We start from the raw sequence: 12107 nt of genomic DNA, 5'->3' as shown, positions 1-12107 counted from the left end.
GAGTTGAAAAATTGTTAATGCTGATGTTAACTGGTATATGAAATCATCCATGGTTCTGCCATCTCCAAACTCAGATAAATTCCGCCTTTGTTTGCACTCCTCAAGCCTGAGCTGAACCAAGGTAATTCGGCGGGCCAAAAAACTCTGGCCGTTGGCCCCGAGGAAGTCCCGACGAGGCCTGATTAAGACCCAGACGTGACAGTGGAAACGCGATTGCCCCTAGCACACACTAGCATGCTCACTTTTGGCCCGACAGTGGAAAACCAGCTATTTACTGTTCTGTTCAAATTTGTTCAAAACAACAATTGCTTACGTTGGCCTTTAATTACTAAATTTGGTTATGTGAATGTGATTTATGTTTTATAATTGTAATCTGCACTGACACGGTTGACTGCTACTTGCAAAAACGAGCTACGATATGTCCACCCATAACTTCTCAAAATCTATGGTTATAGCTCCACTTAGCCACAACTGTGACAAAGAGGGGCAACTTTCATGGATTAGTACTCACTAGTAGGCAGTCCTGTGGGTGGCCCTGGCTGACCAATCCCAGTGGGCCCTTGCTGAGTGGGCATCATGCCCTGCTTCTGTAACCGTGTCCTTCGCTTCTCTTCCAGTTCCTTCTGAATCTTATAGATCTTCTCCGCCAGCAGGTGATAATACTCCGCCTGAAAAGTGTAATGTATAATAGTGATTAATAAACCAGTGATTTTTATAAAACACACAACATTAACAGACTAGATAATATACTCACTCTGCTGTTAGCAGACTCATACATATCCCCTTCGACTTTACGCGCATAGGCCACTAGATTCTCCATCCGCCGGTCCTTCAGTGCAGCTGGGTCTGGAGTGGGAAATATGGCTTGGACTCTGATGAAAGAGGACAACAGCAAGAAACACAGAAATTAATATTAACTTAATACCAATATCATTGGTCAACAGTAATGGGTTTAAAGCTCTTCCATTATAAAATGTCCCCAATAAAAAAAATAGAGATGTTACTGTAGCGTCTTTCATAATTTTCACAAACACAACCCTGTACAACTTACAGTTTGTGGACCAGGTGGTTGCGTAGATCCTGGGTGATGTCCTCGTGCCAATTCTTCCTCATGCCAGCACTGGCAGCTGGGTTGGCCACAGGCATTGACCCCACACCGCCCACAGCATTGTCATTCATCAGACTGGCGAAAGGTAAGTGATGGAAACAAATGAGGACCACTCTATGTTCACATTTGAACTTATCAAAACTGACAGACGCCTGCTGCAGCGGATTAGTGTTACTGTGAGATTTTAAGACCCTGTGAATGTGGAGGACAGAATGGTGACTGGTTAAGTGAGATGTACCAAAGGGTTTTTTTACCTCTGTGAGTTCATGTTCAGATGCATCATTGTGTCCTGGAGAAGGTTAGATTGCTGATTCTGAGACTGACCACTCACAGCCCCGTTTACTCCCATGGGATTAGTTCCTGTAACAAGAAAGGTCATCATGAGAAGCGTAATAAAAAATTTGAGATTGGTAAGATTTTATAATATTTTAGAAAGAGGTCTCTTATGTTCACCAAGGCATTATTTGATAAAAAATGCAGTAAAACAGTAATATTGTGAAATTATGTTACAATTTAAAATAACCATTTATCAATTTAATATATTTTAACATAAACTTTTCAGCAGCCATCACTCCAGTCTACAGTTTCACATGATTCTTGAGAAATAATTTTCATCTAGTATTAATATGATTTGAAATATTCTCAAGAAATATTAAATATAATCAAATGTTGAAAATAGTTTTTCTACTTAATATGTACGGTTCAAAAGCACAGCATTTATTTGAAAAAATTGTAACACTTTACAATAAGGCTTCATTTGTTAAGATTAGCTAATAGGGATGCAACGATACATTTTTAATCGATATATAGCTATATAAAAACGTGACGATATGTATCACTGATGAAATCGATACGACTTGCGATAAAGAGTCGTTTTATTCAAGGCTCAACTTACTGTATTTGTAATGCATAATTCACCCAAATATGTAAATTCTGTCATCATGTATAACTAATCGACTGGTCTAATCCAAATCCAAGTCTTTTGAAGAGACATGATGGCTTTATATGATGAACAGATTTACAATGACGCACATACTGTACTAAACACGGACGTTCATGCTTGCGTTATGCGTGAAAACAACATGAGTAAATGCAGAATTTAAAATTTTGGATGACCTAAACATTTAGCTGTTCATGTTAATTCAAAGTGTATTAACTAATGTTAACAAATAAAACTATTGATTTAAATAATGCATTAGTAAATGTTGAAATTAACATTAACAGATTAATAAATGTTGTAGAAGTGAAGTTCATTAGTTCATGTCAACTGATGCAGTTAACTAATGAAACCTTATTGTAAAGTGCTATCAAAATAAAATGATAAAAAAGATGACTCCAAACTCCTAAATTTAAAAAAATCTGTCATTACCCATGGCGTTCATTGCCCGTTGTGTTTGTTGGACGGGCTGAGGGGGAGCCTGGTTTCCCTGGTATGTGAGACCCAGGGCTGCATAAGCCCTCTCGATGGAGCTGGGGTCTATCTGCCCTTGGGTATTGAGACTGGGGGCACTGGGCGGACCACCAGTAACATTACCCAAAGAAGAACTTAACCCCACACCTGCAGTACCTAGCAAAGCTAAAGCCATGTATAGAAAAAAAGCAGAAATAAACCAAAATAAGAGACAGTTACCATAGTCTTAAATCTGAAAATAGCAATAAAAATGTCGTCCAATTCTGCTACATTAAAGACAATGAAAAGATTCTAACAGCAATAACACAACAAGGGTACAAGTATGTTTTGTATACACACACTCACTCTGTTGATTTCTCTTGTCTCCTGCGTTTTTCAAAGGTAGACATACAGGGCAGTCATGCCGCGTGCAGTTCTTCCAGTGAGAGATGATCTGTCTGGAAGAGGCACAGTGTGCCACTAAAAGCAAAAAAACACAAACCCAATATTAGGAATAGTGCCATGTTGTTTAAATAAGCAGAACACCAGAAACAAAAATGTTTCAGTTCTGTTCAGTTTATACAATCACCTTGGCAAGATTTGCCAGCCTGGCAGTGTGTCATGTGGTTGAGGACGTTTTTCATTGTGCGACAGTGGGGCAGGTTACACTGCCGTACTTCCCCGTTGGCCTGCTCTCTCCGCTGGCACTTGTGGGCGTGGAGCAAAAGCACCAGCTGCTGCTGTATGAGTTTACGTTTTTCAGGATCGGCCGCTGGAGGAACACCTCCCACCGCTGCTGCAGACACGGCTGATGCACCTGATCCAGGGCCCAGCGTTCCTTGGGCGTTAGGCACCATACCGCCTACTCCTGTGCCTCCGACAGCACCCGCTGGGGAAAGCTGAGAAGCCTGATGTTGAAATCACAAATGAACAGATATTAAGATATGTTGTATCTTGTGATAGCTTTAAAATTATAAAGTCTAATGTCTGCATATAAAAGTCTGAATGAATACAAACCATGCCAGGTATGCCCTGCATAGGCTGAGGCTTCTTGTCGAGGTTAAACTGGGCTGGACTGTTGGACAAACCTACTTTGTTCTGGAGCTGAGGGGCCAGCCCTGCAACACCCAGACCCTGACTGGAAGGCTGACCATATGGGCCTCCATAGGGGCCTGAACCTGAATTCATCCCCATCTGCAACAAAAAGACAGAGGGAGATGACAATGCTTGTATGAAAGTAAGGCCCTATGATTGAGAAAATGCTGATGGAACCGTGGAATCCACTCAAAATGGAATTTACTGAATGACTTAATTATTTAAACTAGTCTGTTAATAATAAACCGCAAAAAGATTGCTACTGAAATATGAAGTCTGCATGTTCTGCGTGTCTTTGTGTAAATGAACTGTGCAGTTGTCTACTACACATACTCAAGTGAACGTGACACTCGTGCTGTTAACGCATGCTGTCTTGCTATATGAGAAGGCTCCATATGACCTTCATCTCCAGAGGTGAGGTGCTCTAAAATTTTACTTTGCAGCATTTCACCACTTAATTTGATAAAAATCAGATACACACAGCAATTCAAAGGTCTTTACTACTACAAACCAAAAGAAAGGTTGGATTAACTTGAAGATATCATGAAAAAAATATACAGAAGAATGTACTTCTCAAAACATTTAAGGAATATCATATCTCACCATTTTTCATCAATGTTTTAAATAGGGTTTTAATTAAACATTTTTAATTTAAACAGTAATCTGCATTCCCAGATAAACATTATAAGCAATCCAAATAGCATATGCAGAGATGGTGTTAATGATAACAGTTAATGTGGAGCAGCATTTACTGTGAACAGAGCCGCTCTTAGACGCACAAATACATATGCATGTGTATATAAGGGATGCCATAATTCTCAATATAAGATTGAACCGTTCGATACGGCATTCGCGGTTGAATATGCGCTTGTAAATTTCGTTTTGTCCGGTTTTGTAATTAATTAATTATTTCCATTTCTCTACGCGCTGATATGAGCAAATATCCAATCATATGCAGTAAAGTTAGGGGGTGTTTAGCCATGCTTGAAATGCTGGTGTCAGAGAGATATCCTCACGAAAAACTATAGTTATTCACATGGGTTTTAAAGCCTTGCCAGTTAAACATTTTATTCGCATGCTATGCACTGTTTTACATGCACTGAGCGTGCGCACTAAAAGCCTGTCAAGCACCCGTGATTACTGGACTAAGTAGCCGTGCTGCGCTAATACTGTCAAATACAGGCAAGGTTAACTTATAAAACAGTCGTTTATGATAAAATCCCCTGTGTCTGTATATTAGATGATAGCAGGTCTTAAACTGACTGCAGCCTAGTGAACACTTGCCCTTAAAGGGACAGTTCAACTCTAAAATTATGTTAATAAAACAACAAAAGACAAAGAGAAAATAACTCGCTGCTCTTGAATAAAAAAAACTTAATACAGTAGATTTTAATCAATGCATGTTGTAAATTGTAGACTATGTAGTTTTAATTTTAGCCAACATTTATTCATTCAATTTCATACTTAAATGCTACTGTACATCTCTGAGCTGCCACTGTAAATCTTTATATATATTTATTTTATATTATACAATACACTAGGAATGTGTACAAGGGTTTAAGTAAAGTTTTAAGTTTAAGTAAGGTTTTTCAAGTCTTTTAAGTAAAAGAAAGAAAGAGTATTGCAATAAAAAACACTTTCTGTTCCTGTTGCTTAAGAATAGTATAGCGAAAAACCAAACCGAAACCGAAAACCGTGGTTAAACCGAGGTTTGTATTGAACCATGGACTAACTGTATTGTTGCACCCCTAATATTTATATACAGCCTTAGAAAAAAGGCTAATAATGTGTCCCTTCCGGCATTTTGCTGGTAACTCGACATGGGTAAATTACAATCAAGGTTTTTTACTCTAATTTAATTGAGGAATCGTGACAGCCCTAAACTAAACCCAAAGAAGTCACAAAGTTTTATTACAATAGTGTGCTCTTCATTATGTTATGTAGCCTAATATGCCATTCCCAGTCAGTTATTACTAATGTCCTGCATTGCTGTTCGAGCTGCATGCGCTGAAGCTAAAGATGATCAAAGATGACCGTTAAGTAGTTTACAACCGCATTAATTAACTTTATCAAACGCGTTACACCTCCTTAACTGGCAGACTTGTGCATGCGCAGCCTTTTGTTTTGTGCAGTTTTAAGTTGCAAGATATTTATTGTGCGCTTATAAATCTGATTAATCTGATTTCTTATCGGACCGATAACAATAATGAACATATATTGGCCAATACCGATATGGTGGCTGATATATCGTGCATTCCTAGTCTTAAAGTCCCAGTGAACCGGAAGTAGCAAGTGAGATTTCTACAGTTCTGGGACGTATTTCCAAGTGAAACGGAATAATGAATAGAGGGCAGGGTTTTACCTCAGCGCTCCTCTTCTCCATCTCTCGATCGTAGCAGACTAACAGTTGGAGGGGAGTGGTTATGGATTTTAAAACGCAAGTCGACAAACTGACATCAGCTGTTTCCAGACCGGAAGTAACTTTTCAGATTCTGATTAAAGATTACCGTGACAAATAATTTTTTTCTTTGTATTAACTTGCACGGATTAAGACCTGTAATATGTACTAATTAAGTAAATAGGGTCGATTTTGATTTCATGACGACTTTAAATGTATTGTCCCAAAACTAATAACATTACAAACCACATTTATCGACTGATAGATATAGTGCTTCTCTAATAAATAAACAGAACAGTACCAAAATAATAGCCAAAATAAAAGCATTTTTATAAGGTGCGTGTGACACTTCAGGCTAATGTTGATGATGTCATTACCTTGTTCATTGCTCCAGGTTGCTGTCCTCGCAGTCCACCCTGGCCTCCTACTGTCTGCTGCTGCTGAAGAGCCTCTGCTAACAGGTTACTGTTGCTGCCCATGCCCGAGTTGTGATGTCCTATTCTGGGCGATCCGTTCATCATCTGTGCTCCCAGCATGTTTTGCTGCTGGGGCATGGGCCCTCCTGGCTGCTGCTGTCCATTGCCTTTCTGAGGTCCGAGCATATTCCTGTTCATGTTGCCCACCATCCCTGCCATCTGCTGCTGTTGCATAAGGGCAGCCTGCTGTGGGGAAAGATGTTGCTGCCCTTGCGGGCCCATGCCCTGGGTACCCGGAGAAGCCTTCATATTCCCAAAAAGCCCCATTGAGGCTCCTGCTGGGCTGCCCATCGCACCCTGCTGCGGTGCTGCAGGTGCGGGTCCGTGCCGGAGCAGTTCTGAAAGCTGCCTGTGCTTGGCCGCTGCATCCTGGCCACTGGACACTCCTCCAATGGCCCCGCCCCCACCACCCAAATTGCTGTGCAACTGGCCAAGGTCCCCTCCATTTTCTAGACTCAGCTCTGAGGAACTGATCAGCTCGTCTGGAAGGTCATGCTCCAGGTCAAAAAGCGAGCCAAAATCTACAGCAGGAAATGAGAATTTAAAAGCGAGATTAATGATGGGAGAATATTATGTAATATTTTTGGTCCTGGGGCCGGATTCATGAAACATCTTCTTAGCTGCTATTTTCTTATCTTTTTTCTTAAGTTAGAAAATGAGAATATTTTGTACTTCCCAAAAGATATAAATAATGTTCTAGTCTTTTTTCTCAAGATTGTTCTTTAGATAAAATTTAAGAAGTATTCACATTCCTGAAAACAATGTTACAACAATTTTTTTTAAATAACTTTTCAAAGTTAGGATAAACTCCAAACGGTCTTAAATCCTCAAAAGTAAGATACTTAATGAAATTATTGGGGTTTGATAACTACAGTAATCTGCAGGCAGTGCAAGCCTGTCATTTTCTTCCTAAGGAAATATTTGAGAGCTTAAAAAATGTTTTTAAGAATTGCCCTCATGGGGCGGAATATAGGATATGCCTATTCCGTGCTCAATCGCACAAATCTGTTGCAAAGCACTGGCAAGAGTAATGATTATGAATAAAATTAAACATTTTAATTCTTAAATATTTTTTCTGCTACAAAGATGAAGTTGGTGATGCAATCTCTCCATCTCCACAGTATAGTGGACCAGTGATGCGTGCCGTCACCCGCGGGTATACGCGGTTACGAGTCATCCAAAAATATTTTTAATGATATTCGGGGTCGAGGTTGGTCGGGTCGTTTAATATAAAGATGACAGGACAAAATGCCCGATTTCCCAACAAGTTGAACTGAGCAATTGTACCTTTTAAATAGGCTATCCTTTTTTAAACGCATATAGCCTAGCTCAGTAATGTCTAACACGATCACATGGTAATGCGTATCAATAGTACGAGTGTGCTATCTCGTGGAATGTATACACCAAAATGAGTTGGCGTGCATATGCTACGCAGTTTTTCGTGTGCATATGATATGCACTTTATGGCGTGTAGCCTATATGACACGCTCTTGGGGTAGGATGGGGGTGGTAGGGTGGGTGGTTTGTGCATATAATATGGCATAAATTGTGTATCATATGCACGCGAAAAACTGTGCATAAAACTCATTTTGGCGTATACATTCCAGGGCGGGATTTTTGTTGGGAAAGTCGGGGGAGAAACACACACTTCGATTAGACTGAATAACACATGCAGCATCTTAATTGTTAAGAAAACAAAATGAAATAAATGAATAAATCAAGCCTTTATTACACATCACTAGGCTATATATATATATACAGCATTCAGAAAAATAACAATTTGCGATTTGCACTCGTAAGGGCTTTCACACTTTTCCAAAAGAGGTCTTTCTCTCAGTTGACCTGCTGATGAATTTTCCAAGCAGAGTCGAAACATAAACATCGCCTTCATCAATATGCATCTAGAAACTGAAATGGACAATGATGGGCCGCCTCAAGAACTACCTGCTCTCGCCGCCACATCTCAGCGCATGTCAGGGCCTGAAACATTTCTCTCCTCCACAGGCTGGATTAATGGGTATTATATCAGGGAGCATTTACTACTTTTCAAAAATGTGGGTCAGGAAGCGGGTCGGGTAACGTTACAATATTTTCTTTTTTGCGGTCTGATTTGCGGGCGGGTTAGCTGAAAACATCGGTTGGGTGCGGGTTGTTTATAAATTGACCCGCGCATCACTTTAGTGGACGCATCTTTAGAGAGAAATGCAACTTTTATTCAAATTTCACAATCAGAGATAAATTTCATAATTCACACTAGTATTTCCATTTTGCATGAAAGCGTGTCCTGAGAGTGAACGATCGCCGGTGTGGCACACGCGCACCTGCGTAAAACAGACAGAGCGCAGTCGAGAGGGAGACCATTAACATTCAGCACAAAAACATTAATCCAGCTGAAATATCTGCCGTTGGACGCTATTTGGTTTTAAAAGTCAAGATGTAATTCAAGTATTTTATGAAAGTTGTAACTGTAAAGGGATAACAGCTTGACTGAATATAAATGTAAGATGTTTCTACAGGATAAAAAAATGTGTGTGTTCCAGCAGAACATTCCTCTTGTCTGCTAGCACTGAGTTTGTGTTTTTGTTTTATATCATTTTAATGTAGGGATTACCCTTACGAAAATTTAGCATGGTTTTATTCTAATACCAAGTTTTTGCCGTTATTGATCACCATTTGTATAATAAAAGAAATACCATATAGTTAAACTATGGATTTAAAGCAAAACAATGGTTAACTTGTGGTTGCCGTTGAATAACTAAATAGCCCTGTTATTATTATTGTTTATTTTGTTAATTGCAAAACCATGGTTGATTTATGTAATGGTAAATATATTCATCACTATGTATCTTTTCATAGCACTCAGCTGGCACATTTGTTTAAAGGACAGCATTGGGCAGGATGTGGAATAAAAAGGGCTTTTTATCCGATTAATCGAAGAAGAAAAAATATTGGTTAACTGTTCGATTATAAAAATAATTGTTAGTTGCAGCACTATGAATATGCACCTAATAACAGCGCTCATTTATCTAGGTTAAAGTTAGAGCGAACGTGCTACTACTTGCACGTTTCAAACGATAAGCCATGCTTGAGGTCGATACCACAAGAACCCGTCGTTAATTGTCCCCAAGGACAGCGTGACTTCGCATGTGGAGTTTTTTTTTCTGCAACTATCCGACTAATAAAATCTTGGTCGACTAAGGCCCAATCCCATTTCTATCCCTTACCCTTTCCCCTACCCCATTATTTACACATTCATGTGAAGGGGTAGAAAAGAAGTGACTTGATTCTGGAATGTAGGGGTAAGGGGAAGGGCCAGATAGCCCTTCAAACGAAGATTTTTCAGGAACACACTTTGAACGAATTGGTATGAGAAATTTCCCCTTCATACATACGCAGACTACCATGATGCTAGAATGCATGTAGATTTGCCACTCACGCTCGATCACTTATGTGTTGCCTGGCTGCCAGCTTCTCCGTAGCTTACTAATGAACACGCTACTTTAGTGACGTGAACACAAATTAAAAATACAGTTAAAATAAATATCTGGTCATCCTTCATAACGCAGTCACTATGTACATCTTTTATTGTCTGTAAACTCTTGCGTTACCAAGGCAACAACTGACTTATTTGTATTACATTGCAAAGCACTCCATTATCATAGCACCACAGTAGAAAACAAAAACCATATCCGTACCATACCAGTCAGCTTCCTTAAGTCCAAATACAACGCAAAACAACACTGGGAGTGAGTAATCTGTTAAACGTGCTCGTGCCTAATTTCTGTTAGATGTTCACTTCATTGCAGTTCATACTGGTTAAATGTTACAGGACACCAAGTCATAGGGGTGAAAATGTTCCCATTTGAAGAATGCAGGGGTAGGCAAAGGTGTAAATAAAATAGAATTGGGATGGGGCCTCAAGGGGGGCGCACAACACCGCACCGCATCTCGGACAACTCAGGTATTACACCCCGGATGCGCACATTCTATGATTAGGCCTATATGGTGAGCAATATTGTTATGCTGCAAGACAATATGCAATTTAAATAATGTCTACACTCTTATGATTGTTTTGTACACTTAAATACAAACGTTGCTGTCTACAGCCTAAACATTTTACCTCAGGACATAACTTACAATAACGGAATTCATTAAGAAGCTCACCTGAATATCCAAAAAAACATCAGCAATCTTCATCCATAAAGCTGATTTCTGTATTTTGTCCCTCAAAACTAGAGGGTAGACGCGTATAATTCAAGGTATTTCCCAATTACGTTTTTTCGTTGTATTTGCTATTTTCAACAATAGCACCCAGCAGTATCCTAGGCTTTATTCAAACAGTTAAACTATAATTATAAAGGGAAAAATATAATGCAGCATAGGGTGAAATCTGTGTTTACATTAAGAATGATTTCAGGCAATTATAATGTAAATTTAATACAAAGCTAGGTAAAATGGCGCTCTGTGGGCACTGCGGACAGACGCCGAATGGCAGCGGGTGTGTGTACAATCATAGAAAATAATTTGTTTGAGTTTTAAATACGTGGCGCGAAGCTGAGCTTTTCGTCCAGTGTGCGACCATCTTAAGCTTCTTCTTGTCGACTAAAATTTTGTCGATTATTATAGGGCAAAACTACAAACGATTAGCCTGACAAGCCAGACCCACATCAAGATGTTTGGTCTGGAAACTCACCATTGACAGGGCTCAATCCGAGTGGTGGGATAAACGGTTGTCTTTCAAACTCCCTCTGCACGCGATAGGATAGCGCTACCACCAACCAGAGCAACAAAGGTGAAACAGAGCTTGTTGATAGAGTAAACATTCACCGTATCCGTACTCCGAACACATCTTCCCTTTTAAAGAATGACTTCAGTGCCGTTCTTTGTTCTTTTCTCAGAGAAAAGCTTAACTCCAAGTCTTCCAGAATCGCAGTCAAAGCTGATTCGAAAGACCGCCGCCGTTCGCCAGTTTCTGTGTTTACTAGACAACAGAAGCACGCAAACGCAACTTGGCCGTCGTCATTATGGCCCCGCGCGCTGACTCTATACACGATGTGATTGGCCCGTCCAGATTGTGAGGAATAACAGCACAGAAGGGTATTGAGAGTTCCTAGACGACACTTGCGGGCAGATTAAATTTGCTGCCGCTAGGGTGCGTCTAGATTTCTAGGCTAACAAACTACGAAAAATGTTCTTAACTTCTCTCTTAAGAAGATTTTTGTGAATCCAACCCCTGGTCTCTCAATAGAGAGAATGGCCCTCATTTATCAATCTTGCGTAGAAACGGGCGTATATGTTGGCGTAAGATTATGCTTACACTCCTCTCACCGCCTGATTTATGAAGCGGTGCGCACCTCTGCAATTCAGGTGTACGCAATACCTGCCCTTGATAAATTCCGCGGCTGAAAACGATCGTCATTTGAATAACACGCCCCTATATATTCAAGTCTCCGCCTCCCCCACGCCCTCATTTTACGCCATGGACACACGGAAGACAGCAAAGAAGCGAAACTTCTCTGACGTGGAGATCGGGCGCGTCTCAATCATCTTACTAGTCCACTAGTCAGGGCACTGATTAGCACATAAGTCAATGGGCTGACTCCCTGATCAGTGCCCTGACTACTGAACTAGTGAGATGAT

At 40.1% G+C, this 12107-nt stretch overlaps 1 protein-coding gene across 2 annotated transcripts in view; it reads right to left on the bottom strand.

Annotated features, from left to right (window-relative positions):
• Positions 1-12107, bottom strand: part of ep300a (E1A binding protein p300 a) — a 45290-nt gene that overhangs the window by 29121 nt on the left and 4062 nt on the right. For both annotated transcript variants that reach the window (XM_067430552.1, XM_067430553.1), the window contains exons 2-10: positions 6369-6988; positions 3516-3692; positions 3088-3406; positions 2865-2978; positions 2478-2684; positions 1363-1468; positions 1052-1183; positions 755-872; positions 512-668 (exon numbers count right to left, since the gene is read on the bottom strand). In XM_067430552.1, the coding sequence (XP_067286653.1) occupies positions 512-668; positions 755-872; positions 1052-1183; positions 1363-1468; positions 2478-2684; positions 2865-2978; positions 3088-3406; positions 3516-3692; positions 6369-6988 (1950 nt within the window). The remainder of the gene's footprint in view (positions 1-511; positions 669-754; positions 873-1051; positions 1184-1362; positions 1469-2477; positions 2685-2864; positions 2979-3087; positions 3407-3515; positions 3693-6368; positions 6989-12107) is intronic.

The sequence above is a fragment of the Pseudorasbora parva genome, chromosome 21, assembly GCF_024679245.1.
Source record: "Pseudorasbora parva isolate DD20220531a chromosome 21, ASM2467924v1, whole genome shotgun sequence".
Lineage (NCBI taxonomy): Eukaryota > Metazoa > Chordata > Actinopteri > Cypriniformes > Gobionidae > Pseudorasbora > Pseudorasbora parva.
Note: the sequence above shows the minus strand (reverse complement) of the source record. Positions and strands in the feature narration are given on the sequence as shown.